Source organism: Heterodontus francisci, chromosome 17 (assembly GCF_036365525.1).
Source record: "Heterodontus francisci isolate sHetFra1 chromosome 17, sHetFra1.hap1, whole genome shotgun sequence".
Taxonomy (NCBI): Eukaryota; Metazoa; Chordata; class Chondrichthyes; order Heterodontiformes; family Heterodontidae; genus Heterodontus; species Heterodontus francisci.
The window spans coordinates 74,156,188-74,183,483 of NC_090387.1; the positions used below are offsets into that span (position 1 = coordinate 74,156,188).

The 27,296-nt window shown below is 46.6% G+C and overlaps 2 protein-coding genes across 3 annotated transcripts in view; one reads left to right on the forward strand and one right to left on the reverse strand.

Moving 5' to 3' along the window:
- Positions 1-1,049, forward strand: part of slc7a6os (solute carrier family 7 member 6 opposite strand) — a 73,988-nt gene extending 72,939 nt beyond the window's left edge. The window contains exon 6 of the mRNA XM_068049685.1: positions 941-1,049. The gene's annotated coding sequence lies outside the window, so the exon portion shown is untranslated. The remainder of the gene's footprint in view (positions 1-940) is intronic.
- Positions 1-27,296, reverse strand: part of LOC137379062 (Y+L amino acid transporter 2-like) — a 155,107-nt gene that overhangs the window by 29,081 nt on the left and 98,730 nt on the right. For both annotated transcript variants that reach the window (XM_068049681.1, XM_068049680.1), the window contains exon 5: positions 281-404. In XM_068049681.1, the coding sequence (XP_067905782.1) occupies positions 281-404 (124 nt within the window). The remainder of the gene's footprint in view (positions 1-280; positions 405-27,296) is intronic.

Consider the following 27,296-nt stretch of genomic DNA (forward strand, 5'->3'; position numbering starts at 1 on the left):
ATACATATGTTCGTTGTTAACCCACTTACCTTTCATCTATCATCTCTACCCCAGCAAAGAATTTGATTCTCCAAATAGCTATCCCAATTTGTAAGCAATGCAACATATTTACTTTGTTTTTTATACATCCACATTAAACGACAACATTCACAACACATATTTCATTAACCATGGCCCTGAGATAACAAAGTTGTAAATTGCTGTTTCTGGCACTTTGTTCAGTCTGAAATATTTAGTAGGAACGCACCAGGATAACTCATCATTATTATAATGCACTTACCACTGCTAAAGCATTACTGTTGATAATGGTATTTGCATCTAACACACTGTAATAAGCCAGAATTGTCAGAACGTATGTGATGCCCACCAAAGACACTGAAATAATAATGGCAAGGGGGAGATTCCTGAAGAACAAGGAAAGGTAACAATGAGGTGTGACCATTCAACAAAAAGATAGTTTTAATATATCAATGCGTTCACATAGTTTTGATCAGATTTGCTGGCTCAAAACAACCCAAATTATCTAGTTCAAAACTTCACTGTGCTCAATTATTTGTTTTGCTAAATATGGTGACATCATACATATATGACTGGTCATCTGTAAATTGTGTTTAACACCAGCTGCTATACTAAGATATTTTTGTGATATGAAAGATTATTTGTATAGATATGTATTTAATATGAAGTATATCTGTGCAATAGTCCATTAACTGTATATTGTTGAACTAACTGCTTTTGTTATGGAGTCTTCATGTGTAAACTGAGTTCTGTACAGCTTCTGTTTGTGTTTTTGAGACAGTCTCTGATTTGAAGCTGGGGTTTTCCAAGTTGAAACCAGGTTAGACAAGCAAATAGACTTGTGACTGAGGGAAAAAGTTTTTTTTAACCAGATGCATGTGATTGGAGTTTTTAGATTCAGTTTGTTAAAATGTCTCTACAGGGTGTTAAGCCAGCAAAGGAAAAAGCAGTGTGAGATTGTCAAGAAAACACCAGAGAGAGTGTTAAGCCGGAAAAAAGGATGTGTGGTTTTCACGGAAGTCAGCTGCGAGCTGGGTGTTGTTAGTTTTAAAAGAGTCTCCCAGGATTGCTAAACTGGAAAAAACTGGGAGCTGTTGGTGAAAATGACAAGCTTTTTCAATTGGAACCTGTTTTCTGGTTGCTGACTCTTGGAAGTTACAAGTTGCTACTGTTGTCTTTGGCGACTGAAAAGTTATCAGCGGAACCACACTGTCAGGACAGCAGTGGGTTCGAGAGATGATAAGACCTAACCATTGGAGGGACAATTGCATCGCTTGGTATCGACAAGACATTATTACTTCCACATCCGCATCCTGGAGGACCAGACTTGAAAAGCTATCTGAGGAAGATCCTGATTTAGTTGTGCTGTGAGACTGATCAGCGGACTGTAAGGACTTTCTTTGGACTGCTGGTTTGACATTCAGGCTTGACTAAGCACTAACATCCTCCAGCTGAACACTGGGATGACTAAAACTATCATCTTTGGTCGCAGACATGAATACCACGCCCTTCACCACCAACTACAGGCCCTACTCAGGCTCCTCAAAAGCTTGGTGTCCAATTTGACCTGGAGCTGAGTTTTAGACTCTGTACATCTATTACAGAGATCGCATAATCCCACTTCAGACATTGCCTGCCTCTATGCCTAATTACCACTGAAACCCTTACTGATGTCTTCATCACTCCAGATTCAATTGCTCCAAGGCTCTCCTGGCTGACTTCCCCTCCTCCACCCTCCATAAACTTTAGCTAGTCCTAACCCTGCTGCCAATATCCTATCCTACATCAAATCACGCTCACCCATCAGGACCACAATGATCTACATCACCTCTATATCCCCCATCTCCTCAAATTTAAAATTCACATCCCTCCCTGGCCTCACCTTGCCCTATCTCTGTAATTTCCGTCAGCTACAAACATGCACCCCCATCACCAATCAAGTTCTGTTCCTCTGGTTCTGGCCTCCAGCTCATAATCCCATGACTGGCGACCATGCTTTAAAATGCCTTGGTCGCACTCTCTGGAACTTGTGCGTTAAAACTTCTCTTTTTCTCCATTTCCCGCTCCTCCTTTAAGACCCTCCTTAAAATCAATATATTTGACTAATCCTTTCTAATCTCTGCCTCTTTGGTTTGTGGTTCATTTTCCTTACATTAAAAGTCTTATATAAATGCAAATTGTTGTTACTATTATTATTCAGACAAAAAGAGATTGGAGTGTTGGAGCTACCACCGTGTATCCTCAAAGTGAAAAATATAATTGCCTTGGATGTGGTGAGTTACTAATGGCAACTTTACCAGTGGGAGCAACTGAAATTTGAATACATCTGAAGTACAGATATTATGATCTGGAATATCCTGTGTATTTGAGCCCAGGGATATATGCAAATAAAGCATAAAGCAAATGCTCAACGTAAAAAATCTAAGAAACTTGGGTGCAAGTGTGTTACACATATAATTACACTATAAGCAAATCTCCTAGCCTCCTTTATACCTGCGTCGATTCCTGCACCAAACACCTTTCACTTACTAAAATGGCTCCATCTCCAGATTAAAGGGCAGTTTAAGTAAATTTCTGCAATTGGCCTGGTTCAAAATGCCTGTAATATTAAGCCCAGAGTTTTAGTGCATTAGGAAACAGCCATTTTTCTGGTACAAAAGCAAAGTACTGCAGATGCTGAAAATCTGAAAGAAAAACAATATGCTGTAAATATTCAGGTCTGGCAGCATCAGTGCAGAGAGAAACAGAGTTAACGTTTCAGGTCAAAGCCCTTTCATTAGAACTGGAAACTGTTAAAAGATGTGTCAGGAATACAAATATTGAGATAGGAAAAGGGGGGAGGAAAGAACAAAAGGAAAGGTCTATGATAAGGTCGAAGACAGGAGAGATTAACGCCTGGATTTTACTGTCCCTGGGAGGTGGGCTGGGAGGCAGGAGTCTGGTAAAATCGGATCGGCACCCCAATGTGATCCCACTGTCAGAACATACAGCGACAGCGGGACTGAAGCGGAGAAACTGTCCGCTCCAAGGACGCGGGCAGCCAATTAACATAATTAAAGACCCAATTGAGGGCCATTCTTACAGTGCCGTCGGCATTTTGCCGACTGCGGGGTGGCTGCTAGCTCAATGAAGGTGGCCTCTCAGTGGCAGCCTGGGTGGGTCAAAGCTCCAGGGCCCAAAGCGGGGGGCCGAGGGCAGGGAAGGCCACACATTGCCCTAACAATCTCCCCGGAGGATTTTCCCCTCTGACCCTCGGCCCCAAGAATTTTACTTTTTTTTTCAACTTGCCTCTCGGAGGCTCCAGGTCTCCTGCATACCCCAGCAGCATCAGGAGCCTGCCCATCATCCTTAATTGGACGGTGGGCCCGCAGACGGCCAATTAGGAGTCTGCCGGTGGTAAAATTGCTGAGCAGGTCCCACTGTCGGCATGTGGGGGCTCAGGACCTGCTTCTTACCCCGATGTCGGGGTGCTGAAGCCCCTCATAAAATTCAGCCCTAAATCACAAAAAGAATGATGGTGCATGGTAAAAGGGTGTGGTAATGGGACAAGTAATTAAAGAAAAGATGTGTCCAGAGGTGGTGTGAATGGAAAAGTAGAATCAACACCAACAACTTCCAACCCTCAACAAAAACCAAAACAAAATAGAGGAAAAGAGGTCAGAGTGGGAGAGGAGTGGAGAATTAAATGCCATGTTGCTGGACGCTCGGGGTCACGCTCACGAATTGAACGGAGATATTCAACAAAGTGGTCACCCAATCTGCATTTAGTATCCCCAATTTATAGGAGACTGCAACATGAACATCGAATACAGTATGCTAAAATGAAACAAAGTACAAGTAAACTGCTGTTTTACCGGGAAGGTGTTTGGGGCCTTGGACGGTGTGAATGGAGGAGGTAAAAGGGCAGATGTTGCATCTCCTATACTAATATGGGAAGGTGCTGTGGGACGGGGAGGGGTGTTGGGGTGATAGAGAGATGGATGAGGATGTCAAGGAGGAAATGGTGTCTTCAGAATGCTGAAAGGGGAGGGGATGGTATGTTTGGTGGTGGCATCAGTTTGGAGGTGCCAAAAATAGCAGAGGATGATGAGTTGGTGGGAGGACAGGCTCGATCTGTTGTACACAGTGGCCTGTTTCTGAGCTGTAAATTATTTGTACCTCTGTAATACTAGGTTCCTGCTGTATTCGATATTGTTACTAAACACTTTGGGCAGAATATAGTGGAGCCGATGGGGCTCCCGGCACTGGGCTGAAAGGATAGTGGGAACCCCACCTCGGCCATTTGGAGCCCCCACCTCCCGGTTTTATTTAACGGCGCTTGGGAATTTACAGCCCGGTGCCGGAATCCCCTCCCTTTAAAGACGGGGATCTCACTTCCAAGAGCTGCCGGCCAAGCAGAGGGCTGGAAGCTTCGTAGTATCTGCAGCGCCACTGGGAGCGGTGACCACTGCGAGTACTTCAGGAAGCCTGGGAATTAGGCCCAGTGCTGGAGACCAGGACCCCAGGTAAGTGAGGTGGGGTTGCTGGGGCCAATCTGGCTGGCCCCGGTGATGAGGGGGGAGGGTGGGCTTTGAGTGCACGAGGATGGGGCGAAGTTCAGGGTTGTTGGCAGGGGCTCTCCATGGGCCACAGATTGCCCATGGAGGAGACCTCCCCCCCCCCACCCCCCAAGCTCGCAGGAAGGTTGCATAGTTTTACTGGGCAACCTCCCCGCATGGTGGAGGCCCCCCTCACCGTCGGCTTAATGCCAGTGGCGGGAGGGTGGGGGGCAGGGAAAGAGGCCTTTAAGTGGCTGATAATAAGCCTTTTAAGAGCCTCAATTGGCCTCTGGGCAGGAAGGCTGTTGTCGACCGATCCTGCCCCTGACAAAATTGTGTGCAATGGGAAGGCAACGGGCCCTCTGCTCCCGGCCTCCCGTCTCAATTCCATGGGCACCCCACCTCCTAGCATGTCTCCGGAGGCGCCCATTAAATCCAGCCCTCGTTCACTGCAGTGTTATTCTAATGTTGATGGCAGGTACAGTAATAACCTAATTAATTCAATGTCACCATCAACTGTGAATATTTTCAAATTCAGAAGTTAAGGTTTTTAGTTGATACATTAAGGACTGTATTGGTGTTGTTCCTACTTTTGCCCCCAAACTGGAAAATTTCATCAACTATGCCTCCAGTTTCCACCCTTACCTCACCTTCACATGGTCCATCTCCAACTCTTCCCTTCCTTAGCTTTTCTATGTCCATTTCTGGAAATAGAAATAGAATAGGCTATCGAGCAATATCCCCTTTAAGCCCACTGACTCCCACAAATATCTTTACTATGTAATTCCTTTATTCAAAAAGGGAGACAGAAAGCAGGAAACTACAGGCCAGTTAGCTTAACATCTGTCTTAGGGAAAATGTTAGAAGCTATTATTAAAGACGTTAGAGCAGAGCACTTAGAAAAATTCAAGGTAATCAGGCAGAGTCAACATGGTTTGTGAAAGGGAAATCATTTTTAACCAATTTATTGGAGTTCTTTGGAGAAGTAACATGTGCTGTGGATAAAGCGGATGTACTGTACTTAGATTTCTAGAAGGCATTTGATAAGGTGCCACATCAAAGATTCTTGTGGAAAATAAAAGCTCATGGTGTAGGGGATAACATATTGGCATGGATAGAAGATTGGCTAGCTAACAGAAACAGAAAGTAGGCATAAATAGCCATTTTCTGGTTGGCAAGATGTAATGAGTGGTGTGCCACAGGAATCAGTGCTGGGACCTCAACATTTTACAATTTATATAAATGACTTAGATGAAGGGACCAAAGGTATGGTTGCTAAATTTACTGATGACACAAAGGTAGGTAGAAAGGTAAGTTGTGAAGAGGACATAAGGACGATACAAATGGATATAGATAGCTTAACTGAGTGGGCAAAGATCTGGCAAATGGAGTATATAATGTGGGAAAATGTGAAATTGTCCATTTTGGCAGGAAGAATAAAAAAGAAGCATTTTATTTAAAATGTGAGAGATTGCAGAGCTCTGAGATGCAGAGGGATCTGGGTGTCCAAGTGTATGAATCGCAAAAGGTTAGTATGCAGGTTCAGCAAATAATTAGGAAAGCTAATAGAATGTTTTCACTTATTGCGAGGGGAATTGAATACAAAATTAGGGAGGTTAAGCTTCAGTTATACAGGGCATTGGTGAGACCACATCTGGAGTACTGTGTACAGTATTGGTCTCCTTATTTAAAGAAGGATGTAAATGCATTGGAAGCAGTTCAGAGAAGGTTTAGGAGACTAGTACCTGGAATAGGAGGGTTGGCTTTTGAGGAAAGATTGGACAGGCTAGGCTTGTATCCTCTGGAGTTTAGAACAGTAAGAGGTGACTTGATTGAAACATATAAGATCCTGAGGAGCCTTGACAGGGTGGATGTGGAAAGGATATTTCCTCTTGTGGGAAAATCTAGAACTAGGGGTCTGTTTAAAATTAAAGGATCGCCCATTTAAGATTGAGATGAGAAGAATGTTTTTCTCTGAGGGTTGTGAGTCTTTGGAACTCTGTTCCTCAAAAGGTGGTGGAAGCAGAGTCTTTAAATATTTTTAAGGCAGAGGTAGGTAGATTCTTGATAAGCAAGGGGATGAAAGTTTATTTAGGGGTATGCGGGAATGTGGAGTCAAAGTTAGAATCAGATCTTGTTGAATGGCGAAGCGGGCTCGAGGGGCCGAGTGGTCTACTCCTGCTCCTAATTTGTATGTTTATATGTTCTACACTTCCTCCAACCCTGCTTCCTGTAAGGACTCTTCTATTTTCCCAGTTTTTCTGTTGTATCTGTTCAAATGATGCCATCTTCCATACCAGTACTTCCTTTTTCTTCAATAGAGGATTTCCTTCCACTGTGGTTGACAGAGCCCTCAACCATGTCTGTGCTATTTTCTGCACTTCTGCTCTTCCCCCTCCTCTCCTTCCCAGAACCACAATAGGGGTCCCCTTGCTTTAACCTTCCACCACACCAGCCTTCACTTTTCCACCACATCCAGGGTGATGCCAGCACCAATCACATCTTTCAGCATTTTGAAAGGACCATTCTCATTCCAAAACCCTGGTCCACTCCTTAATCATCTCCAACCCCTACCCCTTCCCATGCAAGTGCAGAAGATGCAACACTTGCCACTTTACCTCCTCTCTTGCCACCATCCAGATCCCCAAACACTCCTTCCAGGTGAAAAAATAATTTACTTGTACTTTTTTCAATTTAGTATACTGGATTTACTGCTCACAATGTGGTCTCCTCTACATTGGGCAGACTAAACGTATACTGGGTGACCACTTTGCAGAACACCTCTATTCAATTTGTAAGCGCGACCTGAGCTTCCAGTCATGTCATTTTAATTCACTGCTCCACTCCCACTCTGAAATCTCTATCCTTAGCCTCTTATACTTTTCCAGTGAAGCTCAATGTAAGCTTGAGAACAGCACTTTATCTTTCAATTATGCACTTTGTAGCCATGCAGGCTCAATATTGTGTTCAACAATTCCATTACCAACATCTGCTCTGATTTTGTTTTGTGTTTTTTGATTTTATTATAGATGGCAGCTGTTAGTAATGATTCTGCTTTTCCATTCACACCTTCTGTAGACACACCTTTTGTTTATAAAAGCAAAATACTGCGGATGCTGGAAATTTGAAATCCCATTCTGATGAAAGGTCATTGACCTAAAAAGTTAACTCTATGGGCTGAATTTTATCAGCCCGTCGTAGGTCCAGGCGGCGGTACCTGATGTGTGTGTCATCGCCACACGATCACCAACAGCGATCATGCAGGAGGAGTGGGGCCCGTCCCATTGGAGGATGGGTCCCGGCAACGAGGCGCCAATGGTGGAGTCTGCTGAGACAAATGCAGGTGCTGGTACCATATTTAAAGCACTGCCATCCCTGTGCTTCACCTGGTGAGTTTAATGCTGGTTTGCCTTTGTGCTGCTGTGCTGCTAATTGTAGACCCTGTGCTGGTGTGCTGCTGACCCCCTTGGCTGGAGACCCTGTGTTGCTGTGATGTTGATCAAGGCCTCATAATGCCAGAAGCTGACCGGGAGCCAAGAGGGACCGTGTCAGGCAGAAGACACCGGGGGGCCTCATGGTTTAGCAATACCTCCATGAGAAAGGTGGGAGGTCCTCTTCCCAAGGGACGGCAGGAAGAGACCCTCCTGTCTGACCAAACAAGCCTGGATGGAGATTGCAGAGGAGGGCAGCAGCCGTGGACTCACTCTCCAAAACTGGGTCGAGTGCCGCAAAAGGGTCAATGACCACCTTCACTCCGCCAAGGTGAGTCCTCCATACCCATTTCAACTTTGGGGCTTGCATGTGGTCATGCAGGAGGGAGCCAACATGCTCAGGGAGTGGCTGCAAAGAAGGTGGCAAGGGGCTGATCATGTCAAATGCATGACTGCATCTACAAAATAGCTGGTTTTCTGCCCTAGCTTGTCCCCCACACGTCCCTTGAGAGTGGACGTGAGGAGGAGGCATTTGGGAGTCCCCATCAGGAGCTGAAAGGCTGCCACCAGAACAAGTGTCCTGCTGGTCTCCTTGGAAAGACTAACAGTGTCCCTCTTTCCTCTTACAGGCGCAAACAGCGTACAACCCCAAGGAAAGGGCAAAGACTGGAGGTGGGATCCCAGATATCCGAGAACTGACCCTGGCAGAGGAACAGGCCCTGGAACTAGCACGCTCCATGGGGGACCATCCAAGAGAATGAGGAGGCATTGTGTTCACGTTCCCATCACTGCCCTTCTTGAGAACCACATCACGCATGGTTAGCAAGGGCAGATCTATGTAGCAGAACCCCTAAATGTTTGTGTTTTCTCATGAAGATTGTGGCGCCTCGGAGCGTTGATTGTCCACTACCGCCACTGGAATCCCATCATCTGAGGAGGAGGCAGAAGAATCCTCAGATGTTGCATTGTCACTGTTCCCCTACACCCTTCACTGGTGCCGATACTCTCAGTGTCAATGGATATGTGCTCAGGTTTAGATGCAGGGTCACAAATGGATGGGAGCACCACACACGTGGCCGAGCAGCTGACGGAGACCATGACAAGTGAGGCCGCTGATAGTTGGAGGACTGTGGGAGGCCTGGCCCATGCCCAGCCCCTGGCTGATGATGAGCCTTTGGTGTTGACAGCACAGAACATGCCGAAGTTCAGAGAGAGGTAAGGGGACATCTGGCGGAGCTGCTAGAAGTAATGTGCAGTCAAGCATGGACAATGGAGGAGTCCATCCATGCCAACGAGTGCTGCCATGTCTCAGGCATGTGAGTGCATAGCTTCCTGCATCGAGAGGTGACCCTCCTGGAAGGCCAGATCTCACAGATGTGCGCAGACCTGTATAACCTTGCCTTGGCCATGAGCTCAATGCAGCAGTGGCAAAGTGAGAGGGGAACCAGGTGCCTGGAGTCTTCTCCAGGGCCTCTCCTTCTCTGGTCAGCAGGGAGGTTCAAGTAAGCCTTAAAAAGGAGGAGAGGCTGACCTCCACATCTGGGGGCTCCCTTTGGGATGCTCTGTGTACAGTGGCTCCTCAGCCCTCAGTCTGTGACCCCAGATCCAGTAGCTGTAATGACTGAGGAGGCTCCTGTTCCTGTCTAGGAATCCCTCAGCCAGCCGATGCCCCTAGGTCTCAGGCAGCCAGAGAACGCTTGTCAAAGACATCCCAGACCACGAGGCAGCATGTTCAGCAGCCTGCCTTCACCACAGCTGCCAGCATAAGGGGACCACTTCATAGAAGCTCACGGAAGCATGTGAAGAAGATCATACAAACACACGAATTAGGAGCAGGAGTACACCACTCGGCCCCTTGAACCTACTTTGCCATTCAACAAGATCATGGCTGATCTGATTGTAGATGGGGTTTCATGGGTGTGTGCAACTTGGTCTTGTTTTTTTTATTCACTCATGGGATGTGGCATTGCTGTATAGGCCAGTATTTATTGCCGATCCCTAACTGCCCTTGAGAAGGTGATGGTGAGCCACCTTCTTGAACCACTGCAGTCCGTGTGGGTACACCCACAGTGCTGTTGGGAAGGGATGACCAGGATTTTGATCTAGTGACAGTGAAGGAACGGCGATATAGTTCCAGGTAAGGATGGTGTGTGGCTTGGAGGGAAAGTGCAGGTTTTGGTGTTCCCATGCATCTGCTGCTCTTGTCCTTCTAGGTGGTACAGGTTGCGGGTTTGGAAGGTGCTGTCTAAGGAGCGTTGGTACGTTGCTGCAGTGCATCTTGTAGAGGGTACATTACTGCTGCCACTGTGAGTCGGTGGTAGAGGGAGTGAATGTTGAAGGTGATTGATGGGGTACCAATCAAGCGGGCTGCTTTGTCCTAGATGTTGTTGAGCTTCTTGAGTGTTGTTGGAGCTGCACCCATCCAGGCAAGTGGAGAGTATTCTATCACATTCCTGACTGTGCCTTGCAGATGGGAACTCAGGAGATCAGTTACTCACCGCAGGATTCCTAGCCTCTGAACTGCTTTTGTAGCCATTGTGTTTATATGGCTACTCCAGTTCACTTTCTGGTCAATGGCAACCCCCAGGATGTTGATAGTGGGGGATTCAGCGATCGTAATGCCATTAAATGTCAAGGGGCGATGGTTAGATTCTCTTTTATTTGAGAAGGTCATTGCCTGGCACTTGTGTGGCGTGAATGTTATTTGCCACTTATCAGCCCAAGCCTGGATATTATCCAGGTCTTGCTGCATTTCTACACGGACTGCTTCAGTATCTGAGGAGTTGCGAATGGTGCTGAACATTGTGCAATCATCAGCAAACATCCCCACTTCTGACCTTATGATTGAAGGAAGGTCATTGATGAAGCAGCTGAAGGTGGTTGGGCCTAGGGCACTACCCTGAGAAACTTCTGCAGTGATGTCCTGGGACTGAGATGATTGACCTCCAACAATCACAACCATCTTTCTTTGTGTTAGGTATGACTCCAATTACTGGAGAGTTTTCCCCCGGATTCCCATTGACTCAAGTTTTGCTGGGGCTCATTAGCGCCACACTCAGTCAAGGGCAGTCACTCTCACCTCACCTCTTGAGTTCAGCTATTTTGTCCATGTTTGAACCAAGGCTGTAATGAGGTCTGGAGCTGAGTGGCCCTGGCGGAACCCAAACTGAACATCGCTGAGCAGGTTATTGCTAAGCAAGTGCCGCTTGATAGCACTGTTGACGACACTGTCCATCACCTTACTGATGATCGAGAATAGGCTGATGGAGTGGTAATTGGTCAGTTGGATTTGTCGTGCTTTTTGTGCACAGGACATACCTGGGCAATTTTCCACATTGCCGGCTGGATGCCAGTGTTGCAGCTGTACTGCAACAGCTTGGCAAGGGGCACGGCATGTTCTGGAGCACAAGTCTTTAGTACTATTGCCGGCATGTAGCCAGGGCCCATAGCCTTTGCAGTATCCAGTGCCTTCAGCCATTTCTTGATATCACGTGGAATGAATTGGATTGGTTGGAGACTGGCAGCTGTGATTCCTGGGACCTCAGCAGGAGGCTGAGTTGGATCATCCACTCAGCACTTCTACTGAAGATTTTTGCAAATGCTTCAGCCTTATCTTTTTCACTGATGTGCTGGGCTCCCCCAGGATGGGGATATTTGAGGAGCCACCTCCTCCACTTAGTTGTTTAATTGTCCTCCACCATTCAAGACTGACTGTGACAGGACTGTAGAGCTTAGATCTGATTCATTGGTTGTGGGATCACTTATCGTCTATCGCTTGCTGCTTATTCTATTTGGCATGCAAGTAGTCCTAGGTTGTAACTTCACCAGATTGGCACCTCATTTTTTGGTATGCCCGGTGCTGCTTCTGGCATGCCCTCCTGCACTCTTCATTGTTATTGCTGTTGCTCCTAGTTAATCTTCACTAGCTTGCTCAGTCAATGCCTGGCCCTGCCTCCCTCTGAGCCTCTGCTGTGCAGTGTGGGGTCTGCAAAGACTGATTGTATGAGATCCATGCAATCTGGTCACTTCCTCTCTCATGCGTTGCCCCTGGAAAGAGGACCTTGTCTTTCAAACCTTCCCCTGGCCACTCTTCTCTGAACATGGGCTAATGCCCCTCAGTACCCACTTATGCAGAGACGCCACCATCCAAGACGAAGCCCACCCTTGCCATCAGGGTTGCAAACCCTCTGCACCCACCTTTGCCGTGAAGGCTGCAACACATCTGCGCCCATCCAGGCTGCAATGGCTGCAACTCCTCTACGTCCATCCTTGCTGGGAGGGCTGCACCAGTCAGGCAATGGTTGCCACTCCCTCTATTCTGTTTCCTGTATTCATCCATGCTCCACATGGCTGCTTTCCCAGGGCGGCACTGAGGCCTTGCCTTAGTACTGCCACCTTTAACCTGTTGGGGATCACAAGGCACATGATCCCCGTGCAGTGTTGACAAAATTTGAAACCCTTCATAAAATCAGAGTGAGGTCCATGCAAATGATATTAAGTACCTGCTCAGCAATTCAAATTGCAGTCCCACTGTGTCATAGAGGCAACCCCGCCTCGGACCTTACCCGTCACTGACAAAATCCAGAACGGATGTCACAATATTGGGTTTCATGGGCAAGCACATCCCCTCCCAATTTTTCAAATTCCCACATCTCCCTGTTATGGATGCTGGACCTTGTAACATGATTATGTCTGAAACAAATTGTGAGTTTTAAAAGTTCAAGGTGGAGTCCAGAAGGTCAGGTGCCCTCACCTGCTCTCTGCGAAAGGTTACTAGGCAGAGAATACAGATCAAAGACTCTCTTCTGAAAACAGAGACTACAGGGCTAACACCTTGTTATGAAAGTGCTTCTATTTTTAAATATTTTGAGGACTCATATTTTATAATTATGGACACTGATTGATTTGGGAAAACTGAAAAGATTCCATGGATGTATTTTTTTTTACAAGAATCACTGAGAGAGCTTGTTTGAAAACAAACTTTTACTGGATGTCATATGCCTTACACTCAATAAACAACAGAGACCTTGGTGACCTGGGGGAGATGTTTACAGAGAAGTGACATGTCAAGATTTATGGTGGTCAGGAGGTTTCACTTTTGGGATATTGTTTTGGTTCAGTTGTGGTGTGGACAGTGTTGAAAGCAGTTGAGTTTGTAGCCTGCTGAAAAACACCCAGCTCCTCTTTCTTTACCTCTTTAAAAAAAAACTGCAAATCCAGTGTGAGAACTAAAACCCTTGATGCCGCATTTTTCCTGAGAAGCACCTGGAAAGCGTGCCAGATTACATTTTGACACTGCCAGAAAAGAACTGCTCTTGAAAAGATCCCAGGGGCCGTCTTCATGTACTTGGATGTCAGAATGTATGCTATATTTGGGACACAACATATCTCATCCATTTTTCTTCTGGAATTAGCAAGCATTTGGCCAAACTATTTTTTTGTTTCTTTTTGTAGAAGACCTCTGCACAGAGAGAATTTCTTTATTTTTTCTTTAACCAGTGTGTGTCTGAGTATGTGTGTGTTGGGTATTTAAAAAGGGAACTTTCATTTTTCAATCTGTGAGTTAATTCATTACTGGGTAAGTCTTGTTTTATAATAAACTGATAATTTTGTTGTTTAATAAAGAAAACTGGTTGGCTTATTTTATTCTGGGATAAAGATTGACCGTATCGGTAACTGGGTAAACATTTAAATGTAGGTTGTTACCTGTGGGGAAGTGGAACTAGAGAAAGACAGTGCACTCCTCCTGCCTCAGTCATAAGAAGAACAACGGGTTTTGCCCTCCCAGACTTTCAGGTCTTAAAACAAGAGTTGGTAATTCACAAAATGTAAATGTACCAGGCAGTTGTTTGCACCTGGGAACAACGGGCTGGCCCAAGGGACTTTGTGAAACTAGACTTCTGGGCTCTGTATTTTGGAACAGAACAATAAGCTATTAACTTCTGAATCCAGATAAAGTTAACAGACTTGCTGAAGGCAAAGAGGCTGTATGAGAAGAAATCAACGGTTGTGACCTCAAAGCAGGCTGTAATAAGGGAAACCATCGCGGCCTCAAGGCAAGCTGTAAGCGAAGACACCCAGTAGTGGTAGCTGGAGAGAGAGAGAGGGATAACTGCTCTTTGAAGATATACAGTGAATGGCTGTGAAGATCTGAACCTGTTTTGAAAGTTGATGTTTGCGGAGGAGGAAACACCAGTGGGATCACCGGAAATCAGATTATTCATGGTTGTCCACATCAGAAGTGCTTGGAGAAGTGAGCAACGAGAATATTGATTTTTGAAAAGTCTGGGAGATCCAACCCATTGCAGCTGGGAGGATTTGGGACTTTTAACCACAAAGGATTTCGTCATCAAAAAGGACTGTGTAATGTATAAGTGTGGTGTGAGGTTTTCAAGTGTTTGAATGAGTAAAGAAAATACCTTTCTTTGTAATTTGGGGTACCAGATACTTACAAAGTACTATTTATTTAATTGGGGATTTCTTTTAGTTGTTATAATAAAAGTCTTAAAATGTGAAATCTTGTCATGTAATTCTTGAAATTGAGGGTTCATTTCTTTAATTTTTCATGTTAACAATCTCTCTGCGGTTGTAACATTGCGCTGCTGGCTGCATAAATTGAGCCCCTCCCCACAAATGCTGCCACACCTACTAAGTGGGCTGGAATTTACAGAGCCCCCGATGTACACTGCCCCTTTAAGTTATTTTTATGTGGCTAAACATGCGCGGTAACTTAATGGGGCCAACATGTGTGCAGCCTGTGCGGGACTTTCAGGTTGCTGCGTGTCCATGCAGCTAAGAGGGAACATTAGTTGTAGGGCTGGAGAAGGTTTACAGCCATAGCGAGTGTGAGGCCATGGACAGATTTGAAAACCAGGATCAGACCATTGAAATTGAGGAGTTGCCAGACTGGGAGCCAGTACAGGCCAGCAAGCACAGGGGTGAACAGGGCTTGGTGCAAGTTAAGATACGGATTGCAGACATTTGGATGAGCACAAGTTTATGTACGATGGAGATAGGAGGTCAGCCAGGAGAGCATTGGAATAGTCAAGTCTAGAAATAACAAAGGCATGGATGAGGCTTTCAGCAGCAGTTAAGCTGAAGCAGGCACACAGTCATGCAATGACATGGTTCTGAAAACCCTACATGCCAAATGGGAAATATTAATTTAATCGATTGGAACTTTGCCTGAGACTTTCAATGGAAATCCTTACAAATAACTTCTTTTAAAAAGAGTAACCTGGCAACCAAGATGGCCATAGCAATTTGCATATGAAACAGCAATAGAGTAGACTGGAGACAACATGACTGAGGCCACCTAGCCCGAAAAATGGGTTCTCTCTGCTTAAATTACCTGAGATGGCTTTCCCAACATGGTCATCAACAGCCATTGACACACATTGACTTTGAAAGAGCCAAACCCCACCAAATATGACTGGACAGCCTGAGGGGGGTAAAGCTTTGAATCTCAGAGAAAGTTCCAGAAGAACATCATTGAAACACAAAGAGGTCATAATGTCATGTGACTGCTGGTGCAACTCTGGGGAGATTGTGAGTTGTGACTCAGAGCAGCACTCTCTCCCCGCCTCTCTCCAGTACAGATCCAGGGAAGGCCCCGCTGAAGCTGGTAAAGCCAATTCTACAGACCACCACAATCAACAATTAGGATACAAGGGTCAAAACCCCCTCTTCTGCCTTCCGGAGCCTGAGAAGCAAGCCCGAACCATGCACGTGGCCCAGCGAGAACTTGAGGACTACAATTTCAACTGAGGACTCTGGGGCTGATGAACTGTATTTAAATTCCATTTATTTCAGACTCTATTCCAACCACCCAACTCAGTTTCCCATCTGTAATCTATTTGTGTGTATGTGTGTGGCTCTCGTGTGAATGTGTCCGTAGATGCATAGGGTATTTTAGTAATTTTAACCGGTCTAGAGTGTTAAGGATAATAAACTTACATCTTCCTTGTTTAAACTCAAGAAAACCTGTCTGATTGGTTGTTTGGCAATTATATTAGAAGAACAGGAGCAAGTGCTCACTGAGGTGGTAAGTTCAATCACTGTGTGAAAAGGATAAATCCTGTGGTGGTCAAACCAGAGACGTGGCAAAAGGGGGCGCTTGAGACCTCTTCCTCACCTGGTCAAAACAGAAATTTGGGGGCTCTAGTCCGTGATTGTAACCCACAGACAAACGAGAAATTGGAAGTGGGAAACCAAATGAATCCCCATCAAAAAAAAAACTTCAATACAGGTTTTCTTGTGGTTTGTGTTGCTAGAATACTAACATGTCCCCATCCGACACCAGTACCTTCCCAAGCCAGGGTGAAGTAACCTGGGGTAAGTTAAAAGCCCTATCTATGGAAGGCATGCGGAATGTAGTGTGGGATAACTTTCTGTACAAAAGCTAAGAAATCTGAAATCCTAAGACTTGTGGCCAATTATTTTTCACTTGCACCTGAACAGTTAGAAACAGGGTTGAAGTCAGACTCAGACAGGGTAATATCATCAAAAATACAATTAGAACAGAGGAAACTTGAATTGGAAGACAGGGAAAAAGAGAGAGAGAAAGAGAAAGAAATAGAGATATTTGAGAGGGAAAAAGAGAGAATGCCAGAAGAAGCAGGCATAAAGGCAGCTAAGGTGGCTTGAATTACTAGGGTGCGATATGGTAACCCCAGTGAAAGCATGGCCAATATGGAAGCTACACTTAACTCAGGACCGTGTGCTGAGCTCTTAAAGTTCTTCCAATTGATCCCAAAGTTCAATGAGGGAGATGTGGAAGCATTTTCTGTCATTTTTGAAAAGCTTGCAAGTCAGTTGAAATGGCCAGCTGAGAACTGGACCATTCTGCTACAAAGCAAGCTAACAGGAAAAGCCCATGAGGTTGATTTACTGTTGCCAGATCATCAAACTATGTATTGACTAAAAATGCTATCCTTGGGGTATATGAGCTAGTACCGGAAGCACACCAGCAGAAATTCCGAACACTCCGGATGCTGCCTGATCAAACTTACCTTGAGTTTGAAAGAAGTAAGCAGCTGGCTTTTGACCAGTGGTTAAGGGTGCTTAAAGTACAGCCCACAGATGAAAAACTCAGAGAGGTGATTCTTCTCGAGGAATTTAAAAACTCTCTCCCCCTTTCTATAAAAACCCACGTGGTGGAACAGAAAGTTCAAAGGGCCAGGCTAGCCGCAGTTCTGGCTGCTGAGTTTGCTCTCATATAGAAGTCCGTAATCCAAGGAAAACTCTTCCCTAGTCACCTCCACAACCCGGAAAAAGATGAGGTGGGCGGGTGATAGGAGCCCAAACAGTCCTGGGAGAGAGAGAAGAAAGCTAGACACACAGGGGGCCCTCGTCAAGCCAAAATGGACAGTGCTGAGAGTAGGGGTGAGACCCGGAAATCTGTGTGTTTGCACTGTAACAAGGCAGGTCACCTTCAAACTGCCTGCTGGAAACTACGGGAAAGCCTGTAGGATTAATCAGGGCACATCTGACAAGTTCAGGAGAAGGGACCCTGAAGGAAAGCACAGCAGAGCAGGCTGAGGTTTTAATTGCAACAACAGTGAGACCCAGGAAACATACTGCTGTGGGTGCAGGAAAATTTAACAAAATCCCTGAAGGTTATCAGGATTCGTATCCCAAGGAGTGTACCCCATACCCCAAATCCCATACTCAAGTGGGGCAAGCAAGCCCATTGTCATACTCAGGGGCCACCAGATACCTGTTGCTGGGAAAAGGCATGACCTTTTCCTCAGAGAGTGAAGTGAATGTGAGAATGGTAGTGAATGGTATCGGAGGGGGGTGTCGCCTGTACTTTTATATCATGTGCACTTGGAGTGCGACCTAGTTTCGGGACCGGTGACCGTGGGGATTGTTCCTAGTTTGCCTGTGGACAGGGTTGACCAGCTCCTGGGTAATGATCTGGTGGTGGCGAAGATGGTAGCTTCCCCAGTAGTGGTAGAGAGACTGAAGGAAGTCAGAGAGACAAGGCAGTTGCAGGAGATGGTCTCCTGCATTCCACCTGATTGTGTAGTGACTCGGGCCATGGCAAAACCAGCTCCCTCAGAGGAGACTGAACTGGCTCTATAGACAGATGACCATGCTGTCTGGTTGTCGGAAACCTTCTTTGGGGAGTTAGGGGACCCAAGGAATGGGTTAAACCAATCTCCCCTAGTTGAGGCTCAACAAGCCGACCCAGTATTAATGAAGTTAGCCCAGGCTGCCCAAACTGAAACTGAAGCAGATGGAGTCCCTGATTGCTACTATGTAAAGAATGAGGTGCTGATGAGGAAGTGGAGCTCTCCTCACAGACCTGAGGACAAAGAGTGGACAGTGGTTCACCAGATAGTGGTGCCACTGAGGTACCATAAAGAAACATTAAGACTGGCCCACGAGGTTACAATCGTAGTACATGTTGGTGTACAGTAAACCCGTGCCCGCATAAGTCAGCAGTTTGACTGGCCGAAACTCCACAAAGATGTGGTGGAGTTCTGTAAAACTTGCCACATGCGCCAGGTTGTGAGGAAGCCCCAACCTGCAGTAAAATCTGCACCCCTAATTCCTGTACCAGCTTTTGGGGAAACCTCCAGCAGAGTGCTGGTGAAGTGTGAGGGACCCCTGCTGAAGACAAAAGGGGACAGACAAGCACAAGCCTGGCAGAGAGTTAGGTAGGAAGGGGTCGGAAAGGACAGTAAGGACAGCTAAAAGGAAGATTCCCAAATGGAACCCCCTACTGTCCGGTCAGCCAAACTTGAGATGTTAGGAAACGTAGAGCCCACACCCTCCTTTGTAATGGAGGCCAAAGCAGCACCTTACCAAGGCTGCTAACAGCATTTACAGAAACGTGCAGGGACAAGGAAAGTTCCCAAAAAGGCAAGCCAACAGAGAGGGTGATGCCTCACCTAGTCAAAGTGCCGTAGGGGAGTGCAGTGGGAGCTGGACAAATACCTGTGAACAGGCAATTCCCAAAGGACATGGGGGAGATTAGACGAGAGACCCTCCCCACTGTAAAGAGAAAAGGGAAACAAAAATGCCCGAAAGTGAGCAGCACCTGTATGACACACCAGAACACTAAAAGTGAGGTCAGGGTGGATCTACCCACTGCAGAACCCAATGATCAGGGTTCAAGCCCGAACTAATCAAATTCCACAATTCCACTTCAGACTCTAGCAGTACAAGGGGCCCAGAGGAAATCTCAGACACCTCACAGGGGCTTAAAACCAATTTATCACCCAATACCACCATAGGGAGAGAAATCAAGGTACTGGAACCTGAAGGATTAGAACCACATGTTGCAGAAACAGCAGCTGAGGGGTTAAAGCTTGTGCATGCAGAACTTATCCTAGACAGTCATGGCAAAGTGCAGACACCAAGCTTCCCTAACAACCAAATGGCTAGTCAGATGCCCATCCTCAGCTTATTACAAACTGAAACTGAAGAAAATTTAAACCATTGGACAACACTTAACCATCCCAGACCAACCTCGAGGGAAAAGGGCAGTTAAATCGGCATTTCTGCTGCAGAAAAAAAGACAAACTGCAACAGTTTTAAGATTTCTGAGAGAATGAGAGTGAATGAAAACTGCATGTGTGTTTTCCTTTGTTTTCTTTTTAACTCCTGTAATGAAATGCTCCCATTGTTGCATTTCATTCTGCATGGTACGGTGGTGTTATGAAAACCCACTACGCCAAATGGGAAATATTAGCTTAATCAATTGGAACTTTGCCTGAGACTTTTACTGGAAATTCTTACAAATAACTTCTTTTAAAAAGAGTAACCTGGCAGCCAAGATGGCCATAGCGATTTGCATATGAAATAGCAACAGAGTAGACCGGAGGCAACATGACTGAGGCAACCTAGCCAGAAAAATGGGGTGCTCTCTGATCAAATTACCTGAGATGGATTTCTCAACATGGTCATCGACAGCCATTGACACCCATTAACTTTGAAAGAGCCAACCCCTACCAAGTGTGACTGGACAGCCTAAGGTGGGTCATTAGGTCATAAGAACTAGGAGCAGGAGTTGGCAATTCAGCCCCTCCAGCCTGCTCCGCCATTCAATACGATCATGGCTGATCTCATCTCGGCCTTAACTCCACTTTCCTGCCCATTCTCCATAACCCTTCAACCCTTTACTAATTAAAAACCTGTCTATCTCCTCCTTAAATTTACTCAATATCCTGGCATCCACCGCACTCTGAGGTAGTGAATTCCACAGACTCACGAACCTTTGAGAGAAGTAATTTTTCCTCATCTCTGTTTTAAATCTGCTACCCCTTATCCTAAAACTATGACCTCTCGTTCTAGATTGCCCCGCAAGAGGAAACATCCTCTCTATGTCTACTTTGTCAATCCTCTTAATCATCTTATCTACCTCAATTAGACTCCACTCATTCTTCTAAACTCTAGAGAGTAAAGGCCTAAACTGCTCAATCTCTCTTCATAAGACAAACCCCTCATCTCTGGAATCAATCTAGTAAAGCCTTGAATCTCAGAGAAAATTCCAGAAGAACCTCATTAAAACACAAAGAGGTCGTAATGTCATGTGACTGATGGTGCAACTCTGGGGAGATTGTGAGTTGTGACTCAGACAGCACAACAGTAACTGTAAGCCATCAAGGGAGCAGCACTCTATTTCTCTCTCCCTCTCTCCAGTACAGATCCAGAGAAGGCCCAGCTGCAGCTGGTAAAGCCAAGTCTACAGACCACCACAACCAACAGCTAGGCTACAAGTGTCAAAACCCACCTTCTGCCTTCCAGAGCCTGAGAAGCAAGCCTGAACCATGCACGTGGCCCAGGGAGGACTTCAGGACTTCAATTTCAACTCAGGACTATGGGACTGATGAACTGTATTTAAATTCCATTTATTTCAGACTGTAGTCCAACCACCCAAATCTGTTTCCCATCTGCAATCTATTTGTGTGTGTGTGGCTCGTGTGAAAATGTGCTTGGATGCGTAGCGCATTTTAGTAATTTTAGCCAGTCTAGAGTGCTAAGGATAATAAACTTACATCTTCCTTGTTTTAAACTCAAGAAAACTTGTCTGATTGGTTCTTTGGCAATAATATTAGAGGAACAGGAGCAAGCGCTCACTGAGGTGGTACGTTCAATTGCTGTATAAAAAGGATAAATCCTGTTGCGGTCAAACTAGAGAAGGGGCGAGAAAGGGAGCCAGAGACCCCCCTCCTCACCTGGTCATAACAGTATGAAGACGGAAGTAGTCGCTATTGGTGATGGAGTGGATATGTAGTGGTAAGCTCTTCTCGGGGTCAAACACAACACCAAGCTACTGGACAACCCTATTCTAAATGTATAAGCTATTTGCAAGATTTTTCAACCATTTCCACAAATCAGCCTCACACTACCCAATTTCAGATTTCCTTTCTTAGATTTTCATGCCACTGAGCTACATTCATCATGGTCATATAAGTTGAAATTGTCTTTGGGCGAAACAAGCAATAGCGTATTGGAAGCCTCTATTGATTTTTTTCCACTTGGTTTTGTTTTCCATTAACTTCAACAGTAAAAAGGTGAATGAATAGTTTCATCTGAAAAACAGCACCACCAAAAATGCAGCAGTCTCTAAGTATTGATGTTAGAGAAGCTATGTTAGGAAATGTGACTTAGGACTTCCACTTTGAATGAAAGACTGTATTTTGTGGGTAAAAGACAGCTCCTTCGGGGATCTGCTGAAACAGCTAGGGCTGGATTCTTAAAAGATTTCAGGGTTTAGATCGGAAATGGGCGGCCTGCAATTTGGCAATGCCAGCCTCTGTGCTGGTTCTACGCCATGATCCCAACCCCGAGCCATTTTGAAAAAGGCTGGCTTGGTTGCCCACCAGCAAGTGGGGGGGAGGGAGGGGGACCCAATTTAGGTTAATTAGATATGATTAAAGGACTTTATGAAGTCCCCGTTCCCGTGCCAACTGAGAGTTCCAGTGAGCAATGTGGCAGCCCACATTGGCCTGGACCACGTCCAAGCCAACATGGTGGGCTCAGGGTGGGGGGGCTACGATGGATCAAGCGAGGGACTGCGCACCCGTATCCATAATGGCTGCTGGGTTACAACTGCAGCTGCTGGCCGTCAGCTGTGGCATGTTAAAAAATAAAATAAAATAAACTTACCTGCCCTCATCTCTCACTGTCTGCATCCTCACATCAGCAGCTCCCAAATTGGCCGGTGGGGCTGCCAATCTTAAGTGCTTCCAATTGGCCCTCTAGCATTGAGAGCCCACCCACTATCCCTGATTGGCTTAAGCTTTGAAAATTGTGATGGCAGTGTATTAAGCATGCCATCTGGCGTCACGACCCGGAACTAGCCTCCATGTCCTGTTCCTGACACCTGACTAAAAATTCAAACCCTTGTATCTGGAAAATATCAACAAGATAATCTGTAAAAGTGGTACCACTTCCTGCATTTAAGACATTTCCCAGACAGGGAGAGGAGGGTTTTGGGGTGGGGGGAGGGGACCGGAAAAAATGCAGAAAATGCAATGGGGATGGTATTCTGATGTGTTTCCACTTCCTTCCATCTTTCCTGGGGCAGGTTGGTAGTTGAGGTTGGAAAACCCTGTGGCTAGGGCAGCAAACCAGTTGAAGTTAAGGTACTTAAGGTATTTAAGAGCGATTTTGCGCATGGATTCCTTCTTTCCCAAGAGCAGAACAGTCCCAAGATGAGTCTCTAACCTGGCAGGTTGGAGAAGGTGAGTGCACAGTGGGAAGAACTTCCTCAGTGAAACTGACAAGCTGGGAAGACTTTGATCAGTTGCAGTGAAGAGCTCCAGACATGGCCAGGTAACGGGCTGCTGTTCAGAGCACACCTACTGTCAGAGAGTGCTATCACTGCTTGACAGGTGATTGCTAACTGCTTGGAAGGCACCTAACCTGTCCAGCACTTTGCCCACCATCAGTTGTACTTCCCTGCTGCCAGTCTTCAGAGCAGCATGGGAGCAGCTTATGAAACTCCACTGTCCACCTCTGCTGAGGGTCAAAGGGAGAGGCTCACCACTGCTATCTGCTCCAGCAGCATCAGAAGCATGAGCTGCAGCACCAGATGCCTTCTCCTCAGCCACATGCCCCTCAGAGCAGGGGAGATAACCATCAAAGGTGAGACCCCCAACACAGGGTCTAAAGGCAGAGGACTAGCTCTCTCCATATATCTGAGCACAGGTGCCTCAGGAGGCTCAGGCTCTCACAGCTGGTCACTGCTGACATCTGCATCATCATGGAACAAGACCTCCTTCTCAGTGGACCAGGTGGGCACACATTGCCAGTGGTCGACAAAGTACCTATCACTGGAAGCCCACTGCCCTGCCTCCCCCCCCACCCTGTGTCTCTCCACTCACTAAATTGTATTCTTTCTTCTCCTGCGAGGAGAGAAAGCAGGAAGGTGTACATGCTGATAATGACTTGTGTACAGAGGAGGGAAGAACATGGTTAGTGGAGGGTCACTGTGGGTCATGGCTGTGAGAGGGCAATAAGCAGAGGGCAAGTGTGAGTGTTGGCTGATCAAATGGGGATGTGAGGTGCCTACAGGGAGAAGAATGAGTGGAGTTGCAAGGTGTGTTGACCTGAGGTGTGCAGTGCAGGAGAATGCTGGACAGGGGACAGAACTTTACTGGCCCTGTGGAGGTGGGAAAGAAGATGTGGGCTGATGTCAGGCCAGCTCCTCAACATGTTCCTGTCACTGACAGATTTTACCACATGCAGCCAACAAGATAGATCAGTGGCTGACAAATCAGCAAAGGGCAGGGAATTAAGGTCGTTAAAATGCCAAATGTCAGGTATTTTCCTACCTTTTTCCAATTTTACCAATGGTACATGGGTTGCACAGAAGCTTAGAGTTTCATTTACTCAAAAGAGGGGAGTTATGAGCAGCAGCTGAGTTGTGAAGGGAACTGGCAGCCATACTGTGAAGCTGTCTGCAGGCTATGTCTTCAAGAAATGACGCTAGCAAGTTTGGAGGCATTGCAAAGATTGGGGCCAAAGTGAAGTGCTGCTGGTGGAAAAGTGTCTCCCAGATCCACAGCAGCCACAGGAGGCAGGACAAGGTTCTTGAGAAGCTCTTCGCAGTGGAGGCTTCATCTGGCTATGGTGTCAATGTTTCAGACTTTGACTCCTCCAGTGAGGAGCAGAGTGCCACAAAGATGGGGTTGCAGCTACATGAAGCACCTGTGCAGTGGCCAGGGGAGCTTCAGCTGGTTGAGAAAGCCATTGGATGTGAACGAGGAGGGTGCGTGGGAACAAGAGGGCAGCCTCATGATCACAGAAGGTGCTACCCAGCCCATCGGGTATACCGTCAGAGGCTCAGCTTCATTGAGATTGTTTCCAAATGGGAGTAAATCTTGTCCCGAAGAATCCTCTCTAATAATTTCCCTACCACTGACGCAAGGCTCACCGGCCTATAATTTCCTGGATTATCCTTGCTACCCTTCTTAAACAAAGGAACAACATTGGCTATTCTCCAGTCCTCTGGGACCTCACCTGTAGCCAATGAGGATGCAAAGATTTCTGTCAAGGCCCCAGCAATTTCTTCCCTTGCCTCCCTCAGTATTCTGGGGTAGATCCCATCAGGCCCTGGGGACTTATCTACCTTAATGCTTTGCAAGACACCCAATACCTCCTCCTTTTTGATAGTGAGATGACTGAGACTATCTACACTCCCCTAGGCTCATCATCCACCAAGTCCTTCTCCTTGGTGAATACTGATGCAAAGTACTCATTTAGTACCTCGCCCATTTCCTCTGGCTCCACACATAGATTCCCTTCTCTGTCCTTGAGTGGGCCAACCCTTTCCCTGGTTACCCTCTTGCTCTTTATATACGTATAAAAAGCTTTGGGATTTTCCTTACTCCTGTTTGTCAATGACTTCTCATAACCCCTTTTAGCCCTCCTGACTCCTTGCTTAATTTCCTTCCTACTGTCTTTATATTCCTGAAGGGATTCGTCTGTTCCTAGCCTTCCAGCCCTTACGAATGATTCCTTTTGCTTTTTGACGAGGCTCACAATATCCCGCGTTATCCAAGGTTCCCGAAACTTGCCAAACTTATCCTTCTTCCTCACAGGAACATACTGGTCATGGATTCTAATCAACTGACATTTGAAAGACTCCCACATGTCAGATGTTGACTTACCCTCAAACAGCCGCCCCCAATCTAAATTCTTCAGTTCCTGCCTAATATTGTTATAATTAGCCTTCCCCCAATTTAGCACCTTCACCTGAGGACTACTCTTATCCTTATCCACAAGTACCTTAAAACTTATGGAATTATGGTCACTGTTCCTGAAATGCTCCCCTACTGAAACTTCGACCACCTGGCCGGGCTCATTCCCCAATACCAGGTCCAGTACGGCCCCATCCCTAGTTGGACTATCTACATATTGTTTCAAGAAGCCCTCCTGGATGCTGCTTACAAATTCTGCCCCATCCAAGCCCCTAGCACTAAGTGAGTCCCAGTCAACATAGGGGAAGTTAAAATCCCCAACCTCTACAATCCTGTTACCTTTACATCTTTCCAAAATCTTTCTACATATCTGCTCCTCTACCTCCCGCTGGCTGTTGGGAGGCCTGTAGTAAACCCCCAACATCGTGACTGCACCCTTCCTATTCCTGAGCTCCACCCATATTGCCTCGCTGCATGACCCCTCCGAGGTGTCCTCCCGCAGTACAGCTGTGATATTCTCCTTAACCAGTAATGCAACTCCCCCACCCCTTTTACATCCCCCTCTATCCCGCCTGAATCTTCGAAATCCTGGAACATTTAGCTTCCAATCCTGTTCTTCCCTCAACCAAGTCTCTGTAATAGCAATAATATCATAGTTCCAAGTACTAATCCAAGCTCTAAGTTCATCTGCCTTACCTGTTATACTTCTTGCATTGTAACAAATGCACTTCAGACCAGTCCCGCTGTGCTTCGCAACATCTCCCTGCCTGCTCTTCCTCTTAGTCTTACTGGCCTTATTTACTAGTTCCCCCTCATTTATTTCACTTGCTGTCCTACTGCTCTGGTTCACACCCTTCCACCCCACTTCGTCGAGGCCTTCTGGCCTGGCCCTGGCAGACCCTCGCGCCCCCCCCCCCCCTTTCACTTACCTGAGATCCTGAGCCCAAGGCCTTTGCACACCAGAAGTGACCATCGCTCACAGTAGCGATGCTGATACTGCTAAGCTGCCAGTCCTCTGATTGGCTGGCAGCCCTTGCAGATGGGATCCACATCTTTATAGGGATGGAGATCCCAGTGCCAGAAGCTTTGCCTTCGGAACAATGGAGGATCGCACTGAGGGGGTGCGAACAGACCGAGGAGGGGAACCCCCGCCTTTTCAGCCAGGCGCCAGAAGCCTTGTCTTCTCCACAAAATCCAGGTCATGGTCCAGGGAATTTTGGACACAACCATTGCTTTACTCACTCTCCATAGCTTCCACACCTGCCCACCATGACCCATCCAATCTCCATTGTCTCCTCCTCTATCGGTGTCACAATGATGATGCTCAAACCTCCGGTTTGTTGATGCTCCCTGGCATTCTGAGCACATGTCTTCTACAAGAACAGACACAAGCAGTGTCACCCCTGTCTCATGCGCCAGCAGTGCTAGTCACCCTGAGCCTTGTATATGTGCAGCACCATGCTGCTGGGAAGGCATGGTGAAGCAGCTTTTCAGCCAGCTCAGTGCAGCATTCACCCATTACTGACCATGGGGTTCGGGTGCATGTGAACTGGGAGCCTCAATGTGGACATTTGTGCCTGGTGTTGCCCAATGCATGGACCAACCACCTAGCCTCACATCTTATGGCTGCCTTTTAATTCATGATGGGCTTCCAATTTGCAACTCTAAATGCCACTCACCTCTCCAGACCACAGCAGGTCGTTAAATCTCTTTCTGCACTGGATCCTGGATCTTGCAACGACCGCTGCTTATGATGTCTGCCACTTCCAGCCATGCCTTCTTGGTCAGGCTTGCTGGCCTCCTCCTCCCGTCTACTGGAAACAGGATATCTCTCCTTTCTCTGTCTATCTGCAGGAGTGCCTCCAGGCAGGTTTCGTTGAATCATGGAGCAACCCTTCCCCATGCTGAAACCATTCCTCTGCCGCTCTGTTACTGTAGATCCCCTCCTTTTTCCCTGTGTCTTCAGCCTACCTGACTGCTGCACATGTGTGTTTAAAAATTAGTCTTGTGCGTGAAATGCCAGCACTATGACCCATCGCCACTGTTAACTGCCCAGCTTCCCTGCCTGCCGGCACTTAGAGTCATTAACGGCACAGAAGAAGGCTGTTCGGCCCATTGAGTCCATGTCGGTTCTCCAGGGAACTATGCAG